This window comes from Lemur catta, chromosome 21, assembly GCF_020740605.2.
Source record: "Lemur catta isolate mLemCat1 chromosome 21, mLemCat1.pri, whole genome shotgun sequence".
Classification (NCBI taxonomy): Eukaryota; Metazoa; Chordata; class Mammalia; order Primates; family Lemuridae; genus Lemur; species Lemur catta.
The window spans coordinates 24,067,820-24,085,750 of record NC_059148.1 but is presented as its reverse complement, the minus strand read 5'-3'; the positions used below and the strand labels follow the sequence as shown (position 1 = coordinate 24,085,750).

The 17,931-nt window shown below is 59.0% G+C and overlaps 1 protein-coding gene across 2 annotated transcripts in view; it reads right to left on the bottom strand.

Annotated features, from left to right (window-relative positions):
• Positions 1 to 620: 620 nt before the first annotated feature.
• RBM19 (RNA binding motif protein 19) overlaps positions 621 to 17,931 on the bottom strand; it is a 120,897-nt gene continuing 103,586 nt past the window's right edge. For both annotated transcript variants that reach the window (XM_045534751.1, XM_045534752.1), the window contains exons 24-25: positions 13,913 to 14,025; positions 621 to 1,016 (exon numbers count right to left, since the gene is read on the bottom strand). In XM_045534751.1, coding sequence (XP_045390707.1) covers positions 13,928 to 14,025 — 98 coding nt within the window. In that variant the 3' untranslated portion in view covers positions 621 to 1,016; positions 13,913 to 13,927. The remainder of the gene's footprint in view (positions 1,017 to 13,912; positions 14,026 to 17,931) is intronic.

Here is a 17,931-nt window from a genome sequence, read left to right as displayed (position 1 = left end):
AGCGAGCCTACTGGGCGACAGACACTCTGCCTACTTAGCAGGAGGGCAGAACCGACCTCTTCGCAGGCCTGGGTGGCCCTGGGCAAAGTACATGGGAGGTGGCCGTTGCCAGAAAGCAAACGTCTGGGACCTCGGTAGCATCCTCCCTCTCTCTCAAGGACAGGAGCGACCACCTGGACCTCGGCCAGAGCCCACGGAAGAGGCCCATGGCTTTTCTCTCCAGCGATGCGGCTGCTTTCAAAACCAGGAGAGGGAATTTGAATGAAGAGGAGCAGGGGAGAGAGTGGCCCCCCCACCTCGGTTTCTAGGCGACACGTCGTCTGTTGCGGTCGCTGTCATACAAACCCTTTTCCCGTAAGACGGCGGGTCCCACGGGGGAGAAGGGGGTGAAGTGGAATATTTTATCAGCCGTGTACATGTGTAACCAGAAACGGGACTGAAGGGCAAAACCTCGTTTCCCTGAATAGGGGGAGAGAGGGAGGGGGCGGGGACGGCTGGCGGAGGTGGCGGAAGGGACTTATCTCTGCGAGGTCAACGACGAGAACACACGGTGACTGATCTGCACACTCCGTCTCCTCGAGGAGGGAACGTCCACACAGAGGGCTGCTTGGGGCACAAAGTTTAAAAAAAGCATCTGGTTTTGTATTTAGAAATACGAATCCAATGCACATATCATAGGTGAAAAAATAAAAGAATCAGAAATATTTAAAAACCACGCAGGAATGGGGAGGGGGATTCTTCACAGAATGGGACCCGTGTATCTCGTTCGCGGGCTGCTTCTCCTCTGTGGTTTGAAAGTGATTTTGCTCCTGTGGGGGAAGAAGCCCTAAGTGCTGGGAGGCCTGGCTTCCTCTGTGTTGAAGATTCAAGTTCACGCGACGACACAGGTCAGTGTGACACTGGGCCGGACAAAGTCAGCTTCCCCCTTGGGGTCTCAGGAGCCATCTCAGGGAGAAATGTCCAAGCACACAGGGCGGAAGATCCAATCTCTGCTCTGCCTTAGGTCCTCTGAGGACCTAAAGAAAGAGGTTAAAAAAAAAATGGCGGTGAAACACTTGATTTGCCCAAGAGTCGAACCAACCTTGCAGAGAGTCCCCAGCCCGCTGCCCAGGGAAGGGGACCACGCGCAAGTTGTGTTGCGAAGGAGGCTGGTTTGTTTCCGCTGCTTCGTTTCTTATGCTGGCTGGGAAGTCCGGGGGGCGGGGGGGAAGCAAACCCGCACTCCTGGGAGGCAGCAGGGACGCACTTTTCCGGCGACCCCTCTGCAAGCACATTGCCAAAGAGCACGGTGTGGAAGTGACCGGAATTGATGACAGCCCCACCTGCAGCAGCTCCACCCAAACTGCCAGGGTAGGCAGGACTCCTGCCCATTCAAAAGTTTGTGAGATTAAAAAAAAAAAACAAAAAAAGTTAAGCAAAGAGGGATGGAGACAGAACGAGAGGGAGAGAAGAGGAGAAAGGGGGAGAGAGAGAGGTGAGAAACGCAAGAACCCATCTGGACCATGCATCACATTGAAATTGCCCCGCATTAAAAATTCACCAGCCAGTGAATTTTCAAGGGATTTGTAGTAATTAGATGACAAAATGCTGGCAAATCTCAGGCTTGCCAAAGATGTTACTCAGGGGTCAAAGACTCGACACTTTCGGCTGGGTAATTTGTAAGTGTCAATCACTCGCAGCCATCAGAGAGAAGGCAGCGGTCTGGCGGCTGCATTCTAACTAAGTCGAGGCAGCCTTCCCGGCCGGCTGCCAGCAAACCCTGGACCCCGCGGCCCGGCGCTCTGCCCCGCTCCCGGCTCCCGCACAGACAGCCGCTGTGGCCTCGCCGGGGACCGGGAGCCACGCGGGCCAACCCAAGTGTCCAACTTCTTATTTGATTTTATTGCCTTTCATTTATTTATTTATTTTTTTGAAAGCATCGGCTTGCCAGGCGTCAAACTGGCCTCCTTTGTGGAGGACGAAGTTCCCTGTCATGCTGGGGCCCCTGAAGGGTGACACGGGGGCTCTCTGCGTTTGTGCAGAGTGGCCACTGCGGTGTCAAGGAGACTTGGTTTTCCACCTGTGAGCTGGAAAACCCCAGGGCCTCGGTCTTCTGATCTGTGAAGTGGGGATAAGAAGGGTTGTTGGTGGCCAAGGGGGCAGGACGTGGTGCTCTCTGCCTACCGAACAGACTCGTTCTGGGCACTGGGGACTCAGCAGTGACCAACATAACATGCCCTGCCCTGATGGAACATTCTAGTTTGGGGAGGCAGGAGGAACGGGCAATAAACAAATAAATATAAAGTACGTCGGAGGGTGGTAAGTGCTAGGAAGACAATGGGGACACTACGTCACGCAGGGTGGAGGGGACGGCCTCCTCGATAAGGCCACAGCTGAGCAGAGGCCCGGAGAAAGCAAGGGGCAGGGGCGTGTGAGGGACAGCAAGGTGGCTCAGCGGTGGACAAAGCCGGCGTTTGGCCCCCAGAAGCCATTGACACTTTGACACGCTCCAAGAAGCTGGCGTTGGTGCAGCCCAGCCTGGACGGCCCCTGGTCAAGCCAGGTTCGAGCCCCAGGAGGGAAGAGAAATCACGTGGAGGTGCCCACGCGTGGCACCTGCCCCTGCCGGGGGGCCTGGGCCAACGCTGGCGGGAGGATCTCATCGCAGCTGCTTGTGCTGATCGAAAGCTGCAAAGGGGACCAGTGAGCCCCAAGGTAAATCGATGCTGTCGCGGCTGCAGTGGGCAGGGACTGCCTGGACCAGAAGCCATCTGCAAGATCATGGGCTCGTTCTCCCTCTCACTGCTCCTGCCCATCCGGGGTATCCTCTGGAAAGAGCACTGACTCCAGGGTAAGACAGACCCAGGGGCCTGAAGCCGGACTCTGCCGTTTCTGAGCTGTGTGACCCTGGGCAAGTCACCACACCTCTCTGAACCTCAGTTCCTGCATCTGGAAAATGGGCACAGTAGCCTCCCTCCCATGCTTACAGACAGGCATTGTGAATAAGCACCGGATGCTGGGGTGGTTCCAACAGTAGCACTAACAGCTTTCATACCACCCCTGCGTCGAAAGATGATCCTGCCCCGGCTGGTGGCCCCAGAGTATCCCAATCAACAGAAGCATTCTGCAGCCAAACCAGAATTTCGGGAAATGAACTGGGGGGTAAATCTCTGCTTTCAAAGATAAGGAGCCGGAACAGGGTGTCTTTGTGCAATCTGCTGCTCAGTTTGCAAAATAAATGTCCCAAAGTGGGGATCTCTACGCCGTGTGTATTTTTGTATTTGGTGAATACTCATCTTGGCCCTAGGGGAAGAGGCAGGGCTAGTATTTATAAATCACTTTCTCCCTTGAACTCTTCCTGATTAATGTTTTTTTTTCTTTTGGTGGGGGCAGGGCACAGTGGGGGGGGGTATCTGATTTCCCTCGCCGCCCCCCTCCCCGGGCCCGGGTCTCCGTCCCAGCCAGCCTGTGCTGCAGGTTTAACTGGGCTGTGAAACCACTCAAGGGGAAAATGAGAAACCACCCAGTGTTTCATGGGAGGCAGCAGCGGCTGGGCCTCCCGAGCTCCGATGCAAACCCTCACCGGCCGCCAGCCTCGGACTCAGAGTCACCGGACGCCCTCTGACTAGGGGCCAGGTGCCTGCCGTACCCACCGAGTCTGCACTGCACTGCCCCACATCGCGGCGGCGATGAGGCCTGCTTGAGATGCAAATAAAAATTAGCAGCAGCGGCAAGCTGGCCCCTCTATTCCCCGTGGCCCGTGAGTATCGCCCGTCTTTGCAGTTAAGGCTGGGAAATTTCGAGCTGACCCGGCATCTGCTTAAGAATCGATGGGACGGAGAAGAGGAATGCAAATAGCAACGGTGAACAGCATCGCCACAGCGGCTGCTGTTTATTGAGCACTTACTATGTGCGGGCCCCGTGTGAAGGGGCTCCCCTACTACCTTGGTGCCCTCACCTTGCTCGGACTTCCAGCCCTCTCTGCCTGATGTCACATTTCTGCCTGCTGTGAGCATCAGGAGGGCACAGGCTTTGTGTCTGTTCTCTTCCCTGCTGAATGTGCAGCCCCGAGAACAGGGATTGGCACTTTGGTGACTCTCGATTAATCAAGACACCTTTACCAAATAAACGGACCCTCACTTTGCAGAGACGAAACGGGGGAACACGGATCCCAGAGGCAGTGGCAGGGCTGGATCTCAGCTGCAGGGCCCTTGGCCTTGGGTCCAGCTACCCCTGGAGGCGTCCTTTAGCGTCTAACATTTGATCAGGAGAGAGGACGCTGACCCACGCCCGCCCTGCTTCCTCACAAATCAAGCCTTTCCCCTCGTCGACTCACACCTGCCACAACTTGGGCCTGGCCGCCGTCTGCTCAGACCCAGAGAAGATGCCCAGAGCGTGTTCCTGAAGCTCATCTGTTGCTGGGGTGACTCCCACGAGCCGAGTGCTGCAGGCAGCGTGACGGGCCACCCCAGAGTCATGGTGCGCCGCGGCAGACGTGCGGCTCGGGAACTGACCCCCTGGGTTCTAACCTTGGGAGCTGTGCGGTCCTGGGCACATCGTGACACTTCTCTGTGCCCCCCGTTTCCTTGTCTGGAAAAGGGGAGAACATGAGTATCTGCTTCAAAGGGTGGGAGTCCCGGAGGGATGAGTGCGTTCTAGAGGGCTCAGGACAGGGTCAGCACTGGTGAAGCCGTCTGGGACTGGCCCCTCACATGTGCCAGAGTGGATCAGAACACAGCCTGCCCACGTGTTTGGGCCCAGTGGGGGAAATGCCGCTTGCATGTTACGGAAGGGAAACTGAGGCTGAGCCACCCTGACCTGACCCCAGCCTGACCACGTGCCCAAAGCACTGTCTCACCTGAGTCCAAATGCTGCCGTCTCGTTTCCCAGGCCCAGCCCTGGCTAACACCCAGCCTGCTGTCAGCTGTGGCCTTGGGGAAGCCCTGACGCCTTGTCCCCAGCAGCCCCTTTGCACAGGACTCTTGGTCACGTCCCAGATGTCCTGGCTGGGGGTATCGGCACCGACACGGCCCATCTGTGATGAAGGCGGACAACCTCCTTGCCTCCCTGGGTCACAAAGGCTGCTGGTTTTTAAACCACCTTTTATGTTGCCCCATATCAGAAAAACAGCCGGTGTGGCTGGGGAGTTCCCTGGCTGCCGTCTGGACTAGCCAAGGTGGTGGCTTGTGCTTTCTAAAGGCCAAGGCTACGCTCGCGACGACCACAGAACCGTGTGTCCACGGCTTCCCGTCCCCTTCCACACACGTGTGCACACACAGACACACACTCATGCCCAGGGTGCACCCTGACCTCGGCATTCTCAGTCTGCCACAATCGCTGGATTGTGGGCTCCGTGGGACAGGGGCCGTGTCCACTCTCTTCCCCATGCGCGGAAGGTGCTAGTATGTGTCCTGCTGAAAGAACGAATGCACCAGCTCTCTCTTGCAGACCTTCAGCTGGCGTCCAGCGTTGGGGTTGGAAGTCAGAGGGACCTGGCAGGAGTGCCACGCCAGCCTCTTCTGAGCTGTGTAGTTTCCTCAACTGTAAAACGGGGGGAAACAGCAGTACCCATGGGGCTGTGGTCAGAATTTGATAACTGACCACCTGATTTAATCGATCATTGAATCCTTGGGACCTTAAACTCAGGTTGCAAAGAAAGAGGGATTCCGTCCTCAGACCCCAGCCCTGAGAATCTGTCAAAGATGTGCCTGGAGGGCTGCAGGGTCTTCTAACTGGGCCCCCAAATATCTCAAGTCCCTACTCTGGGTCAGCCACTGTCCCCGAGGGGAGTGGCTTTGTGGCTGGAGGCAGGACACCCACTGTCCCCTGGAGTTGAGCTGCTGCTGCTGTTCCCACCCCGCCGGGAGGCTAGGAGCTGCCTCCTCCTGCCCCGAGGAAGACCCCAGCCCTCGCCGGGGCTCACGACACCCCCCCGGGCTGCACATGCTCCATGGCAGGGCGAGAGAGCCGCCGAGGGCCACCTTGCTGTCTACAGCTTTGCGATCGGGTTTCCAATTCTGGTCACATCGTGCCCACACCTGCCCGCTGCCCGCCGCTGCCACCCTCCTTCCCCAGACCCAGTTTGGGGTGAAAGCCTTGCTTATTAGCCAATCTGGATCCCACTTACTGTGAATTACCAGGCCTGATTGATATTCATGAGCGGACACATCTGAAACCTCAGTCAGCTGCCACGTGACTCAACGCCTGGGGAGGAGGCTGGGCCGAGGACAGGGGAACCCGTGCAGCCCTGCACTGTGGCGTCGGCCCCCAGACTGGGACAGCACAGCGTCCTGGGAGGGGCCCCTGGCTGACAGCGTTCCACCCTGGGACCTGGAGGCGCCAGTGGGGCTTTGCAGCCGGGGCAGGTGACCCAGAAGAGGGGCTGGGGGCTGAGGGTGCAGGGGGGCCGGCAGCCAGGGACTCGGCTGCCAGTTCCTGTCACTGCACCTCTGCCCAGGCCTCCCTCCTAAGCCTCCTCTTCCCTTTGCTCAGCTGCCTCCCGGAGCATCACCCCCTCTGCGCAGGGCTCCACCCTCACGCTGTCATGCACACGGCACCACACACATCGCACGGGCACCGCCGTTTGCCATTCTGGTTCTGGGTGTTTGGGGGTGACTCCCGTGGGGGCCTGGCCTGGACCTTTGGCTCCCCACCCACGCAGCATTTAGCAAATCTCGGTGGAACGAACAGTGTACGTGTCTCCCATGAACCAGGACCTCGGCGGGGGCCCTCAGACCCCTCCTGAAGGGGGCGGGCTCATCCTCCCTGCTTGCAGACAGGAAGCAAATGCCGAGATTTGGGACCCGGGAAGCAGAATCTAGGCCAGGGGGATTCTCAAGCCTGCGCTTCCGGGTTAAAGGGAGGAGGCTGATCTCGCCCCCAAGGGCTTGGACTTCTTGGATGCACCCTAATCTCATCTTGAGGGTCCAGGGGGTTTCTCTCCAGAAGCCGAGACTCCCAGGCAAGATGCAAGAAAAGTAAATACAGTCGGCTTGGAATATGCAAACGCCGACGGCCCCCCCTTCCCATTCCCAGTTCATTCTGAAACTGCTTAACTGCCACAGCGGGTGGAGGGTGTGGAGGGCGAGGGGACAGATCCGCGGACACTGTTCTAAGCAGACCACCCGCCTAACTGCACAGGAGACAGACTGAAGAATCGGGGCTGCTTTTCAGACACGGGGAGGTTAAAATCTGGGCTTCTCTGAGCAGGAACAAGGAGAGGCTGGCTTTTCCATCTCCCCCAAGAAACGAGGCCGCGGCAACCGGGTGGGGAGGCAGGGTGGTGCTGCTCGTTCCTGATTTAGGCCTGCAAAGCCAGGGCAGGGAGGCCTGGGGGATTGGACAGGAACCAGAACGCAGAGAAATGAGGCTAAATCCAAAACTCAGATTTCTAAATTCAAAGGTTTCCCGGGGAACGTGGGGTTTGAAATGACTGAGTCTGGGGAATGAACTGGCTCCGGCCATTGAAGGAGCCTGGGGGCACCTGTGAGACCCGGATCAGCACCATTTCCAATCCGAGGCCAGTCTGAGTGGGAGCCTGAGGGTGCAGGGCCCTGGCGGGGAGGGGTGGGGCTGGCCGAGCTGGCCAACTGGGACTGCAGGGTGTCCAGCCACAGGGACCCTGCCAGTGACCTCTGGGTGGTTGGGGCGCCCACCTGGCTGTGACAACCAAGCAGGATGGGCCGCAGTGAGGAAGAAAGACAGAGCACAGACCCTTCTGGCAGGAGGGAATTAACTCGAGGGCCCGCTTACCCATGGGGCTTGAGGAGTGCCATCTGGGTCCCTTGGCAGCGCAAATGCTCCTGAGGTCGAAAGACAACCGCAGGGGAGGCTGAGCTCACCTCCTGGCCAGAATGTTCCCGGTTTGGGCAATGACAAGTCTCCGAATGTCCTGTTTCTAGAGGGGCCAGCCTCGGGGCTAGCTGGAGGCCAGCAAATACGTACTGGGGGCCTCCTGCTTGTGGGTGCTGCTGTGAGCACGACACGGGCCCTGTCCTCAAAGAGCCACACCTGGGTGACTCTACCGTGCAGTGAGGGAAGAACTCTACATGCGAGGCCCAGAGGAGGGCACCTGAGTCTTGGGTGGCCAGTGGAGACTGCTCAGAGGAAGTGGTGTCTAGACCCAAAGGATGAGCAGGTGGTACCTGGGGGAGAGCGGAGAGCGGAGAGGAAAGGGGAGAGGGGCTGTCCCCATAACCCAGGTGACAGATGGGGGCTGGTGCTAAGGCGGTGCCCAAGGAGGGGGATGGATGCAAGATATGTTTCAGAGGTATGTGTGTTCACAGCCCCCGTTTTCACCTGCTACCCCCATCTCCAAGCCTTCTGATGGACCCCCCCAATGCTGACTTTGGGGTCTACCACGTGACTTGCTTTGGCCAATGGGGCAGTAGCAAACTTGGCACAAAAGGCTTTGAACAAACTCTTCCTCTCCTGCTCCTCTGCCTTCCCATGAGAAGAGGCCTGGGCTGGCCAGCCGGGGATGAGACAGCGCGGAGACGTGGGAGAGCCCAGCCAAGGTCTGCAAAGCCACCTCCGTAACCTGCAGCTGAAAGCAGAGGCGTGAATGACCAAGCTGAGACGAGGCCTGCTCACCCTACCTATAGATTCCGGAGGTAAATAAACACTCAAATGTTTTAAGCCACTGAGTCTTGCGATTGTTCATTAAGCCGTGTTACTGCGGCAAGACATAACTAACACAGGATGGAACTGGCAGAGCTCAGGGCTTATGCAGCAGGTGGCAGGAGCCTGGGCGGTGCTAGAGAAGAGGCCGTCTGCCCACTCGTGTCCGGGTCTCCCCACATTCGACCGTCGGATCCTGGGGGCCAGGAGTGTTGTCTCGTGTTCACTCCTGCGTGAACGGCAGGCAGGGGTTTCAGGTTTAAACCTCTTCCCTGGGGGCTGAGGCCGAGGGCTCAGTCCTTGGAAGCCAACTGTCCCCCAGTGAGTCTCAGGGCTGCCCCCCGCCACCTCGCACTATGTACCTGGAACTCTATCGTGCCTGGGCCGTGCCTGGCACCGCCCACAGCCATAGTGAACCGCCACACTCACCCAATTGGCCTGGGACTGATGGCATTTGACAATATTTGCAAACCAAACAAGAAGCACATTGGGAGTTCCGTGGCAAGCAGGGGCTGAACAGGAAGAGCCTCATGGGGTAAGAAGAGAGAGCGCTTCATCCAGGCCACCTCAAGAGAGCTCGAGTCAGGCACATGCTGGGCCTTCGCTCCTGCCCCTGACTCCTGGGCTGCAAAGCGGGGACAGCAGCTCAGCCCCGGGCACAGGGCCGAGAGCGCAGGGTGCACAATGACGGCCCTGCACGTGGGAGCGGCCCCTGCTGCTCCGGGGAGGCCTGAGAGTGCCAGGCAGCAGGGAGGGGCCTGCCTCTGCGCAGTGCTATCCTGGGAATTCACCCACCTCTCTGAGGCTCCATTTCTGTATATCCCACAAACTTACCTCCCGCAGTTGCTGGAAGGAGAGAGGGGGGCTGTTCATTCCTTTGGCAAGTATTTACTGAGCACCTACTATACGACGCGGTGTGCACGAAACAGGCAGGCATGGGCCCTGCCCTGCTGGGGCCTGTGGCCCAGAGAGAGGACAGACATGAAATAACAGCACAGGCGACTGTTCCCAGGAGCTAAGGGGGCGTTCGATGTCATGAGCGCATCGAACGGGGCGCCTGGGTTTGCCCAGGACAGGGCTTGGGACAGTCGTCTACGGAAGGTGCGTATTTCCACATCCCAGGCAGCATGGGCGAATACGTTATTATTAAGCAAGTATTCTATTAATCTTTTACTATTAATACTGCTGGAAAAAATGATTACATATTATTAGTGCGGCTCAGCAAGAGAGAAGCGAGGGGAAGATATAACCCAAGAGGCTTTTGTCGCAGGACGGGAGAATGTGTTCCATTTCGGCGAGGCGCACCAAAGGGTTAAAGTCATTTTCATTAAAATTTAAATTTCAGCAGGCGCTCACTCTCCCTTCCCCGTCCTTTGAACGTTTGACTGGCAACCATTTCATATTTCAATCTCGGCAGAACAAATTGAATTAGATGTTGAAACCAAGCTCGGCTGTGTTCACCAAAGCCTGCGTGCTCCGCTCACACTAATCCTTTCCCGGGCGCTGCGAGAGACGGGCCCGCCACAAAAGACAAAAAGGACCAAGAAGGCGGTAAAAGGAGAGGGGGAAAGCCACACGGATAAAGGCCGCTGGAAGCTGTCTTCCGCCTGACGCCTGGGTCTTACGGCCGGGAGACAGAGCCCGTGTGCGCCCAGCAAGGAGTGCCCACGTGGAGCCACCCGGGTTTCTGTCCAACAACACGGCAGCCACTCCCTGGCGAGGGCTCACCTGTTCCCCAACAACCACCGGCCCACGTGGGGCTGGGCTTTGGCTCCGTGCAAGGAATGACCAGGCGCCTGGTCTGCTGCTCTGGGGCTGGCGGGCAGGGGGGCCCTGCTTCAGGCTCCTTCCTGCATACGCGGGTCCCCAACACGACCCACCCCCGGGCCTGACACACGCTGGGCACAGCCCATGAACTTGCCCTCTTGTTGAACAGTGATGTTCATGACGCCGATGACAACTATCACTTCCTTAGCATTCACTAGGCAGGACACAGCCTGCTACGTGCTTTCTATCCACGGTCTTCTATTTATTCTTTAACAAATCCACTGTGCCCATTTGAAAGATGCGGAACACAAGGCTCAGAGGTGCTGAGGCCCTAGAGATCCAACCCAGGCCTTCGGAATTGGGGCCTGTGCCTGCTGCGCCCCTCGCCTCACTGTCACTCACCCCGTCCCACATTAAGGTCCCGTCTTGTGCCCCCGGCCCAGTCCCTGCACGGGTCAGGAGGCTCCTGGCCCAGCCCTGGAGTGGCACTGCCTCCTCCCGCCACCTCCCAGGTTCATTCTGCCGTTTCTCTCCTAGATCATCTGGGTGTCTGGGGCCACTGGTGCCCCATTGCCCCTTCAAACTCAACTGAAGCGCCTTCCAGAAAGCTCCTCCGTGCCCCACTCCCGGTGACAACAGCGTACGCAGCCCCTGCTGCCTTGGTTCAAAGGCCCAAACGAAGGTGGTTCGCAAACAGTGCCACCCGCCCTCTTCTCCAGAGGAAGAACAGACGCAGCCTCTGGGCCGGGCTACCTACTTTCCCTGCTTTGTTCATTGTTACCTCGCTGGACTCTCCTGCATCCCAGAATAATCACAATAATTATGATAAAAATTATAATAGCTTCTATAGTTCCTGTTTAAAGCGATTATTTTCAAGGGGAGAAGGGCTCTGGGTCACTGCGACCCTTGCCCAAACTCCAGGCCGTCTCCTGTGCTAAGTGCCGTGACTGGCAGGCCACGGGGGGCCGGGGCCGGGCGTGGGAGCGGAGCTGAGTGCGGCTCCTACAGATGAACGGGTCAGGGGACTGTCTCCTCGCAGCGAGGAGGCGGAATTTAAACTAAGGAAAAAAGGGAGCCAAACAGGAGACGAGTGCGTGAAGGGTATCACAGGCAGGGGAGGAGAAAGTGCAAAGGCCCTGGGGTAGGGCCTGCTGGGAGGAGTGTGGGGACAGGTGGGAAGGCCAGGAAGGGTTTGGAACTGTGCACTGACACGATCCAGTCCGTGGGTCCAGCCACGTACACACTGGCTGCACGTGGAGAAGGGCTGCTCCTGGGGCAAGCGCGGAAGACGGGATGAGGGTGGAGTCTGGTGGGTGCGGCACGGAGGTGGATGACTAGGCACGAGATCTCTGTGGGGGTGAAGCCAAGCGCTCCCGTCAGTGCACAGGTCGGCCCCTTCTGGTCAGTGAGCGCCCAGGGCAGGGCAGGGAGGGACTCGGGGCCGGGCGAGTGGCTGGAAGGCCCCCCTCCTCTTCCTCTGGACACAAGGTGGGCAGGGAAGCACGAAGGGTAAGACCAGGTCTCCAAGGGCAGCTGGATCTGACTCACCCCCCCCCACTGCGCGACCTGGAGCAGGTGCCTGGAGCTCTCTGGGCCTCACGACGCTTCTGTTTGTTATCTGTGTCGTCCCATTTAAAACAAGGAGACTGAGGACTGAGAAGGTCAAGTCACCTGCCCAACTGCTCTGACCCCAAGCCACGGCCGCCGCCAAATCCTGCTCTGGGGGAGGCTCTAGCAGCATCATGCTGATCAGTTAGCTTGGTGCCAGTGACGCCTGCCTTCTGTACCAGGTCCACAGGCCCACAGCCTATTTTTGGTGACCACCAGGCCACACCCCCGGCCCTGGTGGTGTGGCAATGGGGGCGCACACTGTCTAGACCAGAGGTTCAACCAGAAGGAGCCGTGTGTCCCTAAACAGGATGAGCAGGGGGAAGGAAAGGGGTGGGTCCCAGGCCCTGTCATTCCCCAAGACACATGGTGACTTGGGAGCCTGGTCACCTGAGGGTCTGGCCCGGGTGTGGTTTAACATCGACCTTAGTGTCTAGCCCCCGCCCCCAGAAGGCTGTGATCAATGTGACAGCTGTGGGATATCCCACTGCAGAAGCTGGAGAACAAGCCACTCTGGGTTTTGTCCTTCATTTCCATGAATCCTCAGGGCCCCCCCAGGGTTGCTAGGGAAGTGCCGGCCCTACAGACACCAGGGGCACACACAGCCCCCAGGGGCTGCCAGCACCTCGGAGCCCTGCGTGGGTTCCAAGCCACTGTGAAAACTGGATGAAGACTGGAACCTCGTGCCTGGAAAACGCACACACCAGGGCCCAGGCACGAAGTCAGGAGACTCCCGGACTCTCACTCGGGGTCCCACCCGAAGATCCCGCACGGAGTAAACAAAAGAGCTGATGAGGCTCTTCCAAGCTTTACTTGGATCGACTCACTCGATGCCAGCACTGTCTATGTGAGGTAGGCACGACTGTCACCCCCATTTCATAGAAAGGAAAACCGGGGCTCCGAGGAGGTCGCACAGCTGGCAACGGCCACACCCAGATTCAGATCAAGGTCAGATGCGCTCGGTTCTGCTCTTTCCGCTCCGCATCCTGCCCTCGGGCTGGTGCTGGCGCAGCGCTCGGCGGGGGAGGCCGCCCGTGGGACGCTGCTCTGCTCGCCAGGGCTCAGGCCCTCGATGCGTCTCGCGGGCCCCGGCCGCAGGGACATGGCTCAGCTCAACAAGCGACCTCGGTGCTCGAGGCTTCTTCGTGAGCTGTCGGAGGCGTCCCTGGATGGCTAAACCAGGGCTCGTGGTTCCGAGGGGAGAGGACGGGGCAGGACGAGGCCGAGTCCTGGCTGCAAACAGTGCCCTGGGCAGGTGCAGGTGGGAATCCGGCTCGGCGGCTCTGGAGGGAGAGCAGGAACAGAGGCCTCCCTCCGCGTTCAGCACCGAGTTTGTTTCTCACTAAAACCTTATGACGTAGGAACCAGTTGCCGACGAGGAGGCTGGGCCCAGGGAGGTCAGGTGACCGGGCCAGGTCTCCCGGCGTGAGCTGTGTGGAGTGTGGTTTCACGCCCAGATGGCCACCTCCAGAGAGCCGGCTGATGCCATGCTGATGCACACTGCCCCCGGGGTGGGGCAGGGGGAACAAGGGTCCTCGAGTCTCTCTGCCCCAACCTTCCTATAAGCAGATGGGGGGCCCTGTGCAGCTCTCAGGGCTGCTGGGGAGAGGAGCACGTTGGGGAACTCATGCAGGAGGGACACACAGTCGCTTGCGGTGGGCCAGTCCTCACTGCCCTGAAGATGTCCCACTGTGGCTGCAACCTGCCCGCCCCCTCGGAGCCCTTCTGTGCCCGGCAGGGCAGGAGGGCAGTCACTGTCTACGGGGACGGCCCCCGGGGAGGTGTCTGGAGCCCAAGGTGCCTGGGCACCGTTGTCCCTCTGACCTTGGACCCGGGGAGGGCAGGGCTGCCTGCTGCCCCCTGCCCGGCCCGGCCCACATGGTGGGGAGCGCAGAAGCCGGAGCGGCTGCCCCGGTCCCCAGGGCCCCGGAGCCACGTACCCTCTCGGTGCCAGCTCACAGCTGAAGGGTTTGCTCCTCGCTGTCGTTTTCACTGTCTTCCAGCTGCTCCAGGATCTCGTCCAACACCACAGACCGCTTCTTCTTCGGGGGCTCTGTGGGAGCCCAGATGGCACGAGAGGAGAAAAGAACAGCAGAGAGGGTTGGGAGGCAGGAGAGGGGAATGACAGGGAGGGAGGGAGGCAGGGAGGAGAGAACGGGGGTGCAGGGACAGAGGGAAATGAGGATGGAGGGGAGGGACGGGGCGGGAGGGGGACAGAGAAGGGACAGGAGCAGCAAGAAGGGAGGAATGGAGGACAGAAGAGGAAGAGGAGGAAGAGCAGGAGGAGAGAGGAATACTGGGGTTAGTCTCCAGCTTCACCATGGGGCGCTGCCTCTCTCGCACCCCAGAGACTCCTCTGCTTCCCGGCCGCCCTCCCCGTCCTCCTCCCCGCAGAGGGAAGGATTCCCTTTAGAAAAGGGGGGCTCCGCTCTAAGCTGCCTGCTCCTGGCAGGTCAGAGGTTGGCTTGGGGGGAGCTGAGCCACGCAGGGGGCAATAGCTGGGGAAACAACTGGGAGCTGGTCCCGTTAGCTTGGAGGCCACAGACTCTCATGCTGTAGTAAGTGGCTGGCATACAGAAGGTGCTCAATAAATGGTGGCTGGTGACTAGAACACACACAGAACTCAAGGATTCCCGGAGACGCACAGAAGGAAGAGCAATTAGAGGTGGCTTTGGAGAGGAGGGGCTATTTGACTTGGGCTTTGGAGAATGCAGAGGAGTTTTCTGTGAGGAGAGGGGATTCAGACGCACAGCATGAAGAAAAGCGTGGAAGCATGAGAGGGCCTGGTGGGCTCAGCAACATACACACATTGCGAGCCACAAACACTATTCACTGAATGCCTACTATGTGCCACAGCTCTACTTCTCTCGAGGGACTCCACTGCTTCCTACGGTTGGGGGAACTGAGTCACAGACAGGTAGGTCTAAGATCACCCAGCTAGGAAGTGGTTGGAGCCAGGATTCAAACCCAAATCACACCTAAGCCCGCGGTCTTTCCACTTTTCATGGAAGTCCCCAGCGCTGACCAGAGGCTGCCAGGGAGACCAGTGGTGGCAGGAGAAGACGTGCTGGTCCCCCGGGGCTCTTCGGGAAGGGCATGGGGCTAGTCTAGCCACTCACCAACATGCAGCCCCTCACAGGTAAGGCTTGATTTATACAGGGACGGCATAAGGCAGCTGTCCAAATGCCCTCCCCTTCCATGGCTCAAATACTTCCTTCTGCGAGAAGCCCTCCGGGTGGAACAAGCCACCCCGTGGCCCTGGGCCCCCATCTCCCCATGGGCTGGGAGTTCCCTGCAGCGTCTTTCCCCAGGGCCCGCACAGCGCCTGGCCCAGAGATGACAACTCTCCGGTCCCTTCCGGGTGGTCTCGAGCAAGTGATTTTCCCTCTCTGGGCCTATTTCTTCATCTCATCCCTCCCAAATTAGTTTGGACACTGACCCCTTCTCATCTCCACGGCTGTGCCCTGATCCAAGCCCCTCTCACCTCCTCAATGGACCCCCTGCTCCCCTGGGGACTCCTGTAAAACGTGTGTCAGGTCCCATCACCCCCAAGTCCCCTGGAGGCATCACTGGAGCTGGCCCAACGCCCCCCTCCCCAAACCTTCTCACCTACAGTGCCCGATCCCCCTCGGTCCCCAGCTCTGGTGCCCCCACCCCTGCTCTGCGTCATAGAGCTTCTCACTGCTGACGCTGCAGCCGGCATTTCTTTGTCTGGGACATTGTCCCGCTCACTGCTGCGTCCCTGGCCTTAGCACACTGCCTGGCACCCAGAGGGTGCTCGGGAAATGCCCCCGAATGGGGAATGAGCGAAGGGAGCCGATGGAGGGGGAGGTGGGGAGGCACCTGCCCCCCCGCCTGGGAGGCTCAAGGCCTGGCAGCTGTACCCATCATTGTTAATCATGAAAAGGGAGAGGGGGACAGGGTGGGCTGGGGTGCGGGGCCGGCAGCCCCAGGCTCAGACGCCGGCTTCCTTTCCCTCCTCACTCCCTCCTCGACGCTCTGGTTTCCTTATAATCACCAGGCTCTAGAGGTACACAATGGCCTCTGGAAATTGAATTCGTGGGCAGGTAATAGGAGCTGGGAAATAGAAGTGCAACAAAATAGGGCCTGTGGGCCTGTCACCGACGCCCCCTCCCATCTGCTCGCGTGGGGCGGCAGCGGGGCAGCTCGCTCCTGGGGTAGGGTCCCTGCTCTCCCCGGCAGGGCTGGCCTGGCATCCAAGGGGTGGCCGGCAGTGGTGGCAGCGTGAACCAACTCTGAGACACTGGCAGGGGGGCGAGTTGCATCCCCTTCCTTCGTGTCAGCTCAACCTTTAAAGCAGATCCAGACTCAGAGCACTTTTTCTCCTGCTGCTGTCCCCTGGGCCGCTGCCACCCTGTCTGGCTTCCTCTGTCCCCCCGCCAGAGGCTGGTCTCGAGTGGCAGTCAGAGGGACCTTGTGAAACTCTCCGTCGGAACACGTGGCTCCTGTGCCCAAACCCTCCATCGGCGCCATCTCACCTGGGGACCAGCTGAGGCCCGGTTGCCTGTCCAAGTCTCCCTCCCTGTCCCCGTTCCTGGCACCCATCGCACCCACCTCAGGGCCTTTGCCCAGGCTGGTCTCTAACTCCTGGCCTCAAGCGATCCTCCCACCTCGGCCTCCCGGAGTGCTGATACTGCAGGCGTGAGCACGAGCCTGGCCCTGTTTCACGGTTTCACTTTGCTGTCTCCCTCCCTGCAATGCCAGTGCCAGGAGGGCAGGCTCTTGTCTGTGTCATCCACTGCTACTCCCCACGGCCACAATAGCGCCTGGCACACAGCAGACGCGCAGTGACTGACTGAATGAACGACAGGGGAAATCGGGGGTCAAGGGGTGTGAACTGCTGAAGGACCAACAGAAGCCGAGAGGAGGCCCAAAGCATCCCTCCCAGCCTTCATTCGTGTCCCCGTTCTTGCACATGACAGAGACGTGTGGAGCTCTGGGCCAGACACCGTGGGGACCGAGACAGGCTCTGCCCGGTCCAGGGCATGCTGGTCCAGCAGGGGAAATGGAGAAGGCAACAGATGGTCGTGCCTCAGTTTCCTTCTCTGTAAAACAGGGATATGAGGGGTTGTGCTGAGGCCGCCACGAGTAGAAAGAGCAATGCCTGGGCCCTGGCTAGGGCTCAGTCGACCGTGCTGGGACCAACATCTGTGTCACTACTACTAACACGGAAGGCGTTGGTTTCGTGTCTCTTTGCCAACAGGGCAGGGACTCTCGTCCATGGGAAGGCTGGTCTGTGACAGGTGATCGGTAAAGAGCTGTGAGGTAAATGAGTGAAACGGTTTGGTTCCTCTAGGCCAAGGAGGCATGATCACCTGCCTGCTCAGTTCGTAGTTGGGACACAGGCACAGGGACACCCACTGACTCACTGTGGAGCTGGGGACATGGAAGGCGTGTTGGTGGCGGCTAACCCTGTGCTGTGTGACCTTGGGCAAGTCACTTCAGCTCTCTGAGCCTCAGTTTCCTGTCTGCACAGTGGGGGTTAAGAAAAACAGGAGCCATCTCAGGGGGGCAGCTGTGAAGACTGACAAGTGCACGGATGGGGGACACCTAAGGGCCCCCAACTCAGGGCCCAGGACAGTGCTCCCCGGCCTGGTGCAGCTGGCTCAGGTCCACGGCCAGGGTTCAGGCTGGGCCCCCCGACTGGTCCCCCTGAGGACGCGCCAGGCCCCGACTTCCCACCACTCGACACCGGCACCCCCCGCCGGCCCTGCTTCCAGCGGAGAACCCTGCTTGCAGGGAACAGCTGCTGAAATCCCACTTCCCCGACATCAAAAGCCTCAGTGGGTTTTCACCAAACAAACATAATGCAGAACCGGAGAAAGGTGTAAAATAAATAAACGAAACAAGCTGTGCATTTTCTTTCAGTATTACAGCTGCACCCGAAGATAAACAACAAGTGAATGTCACCAAACATCAATACCCGAGAAATTAACTT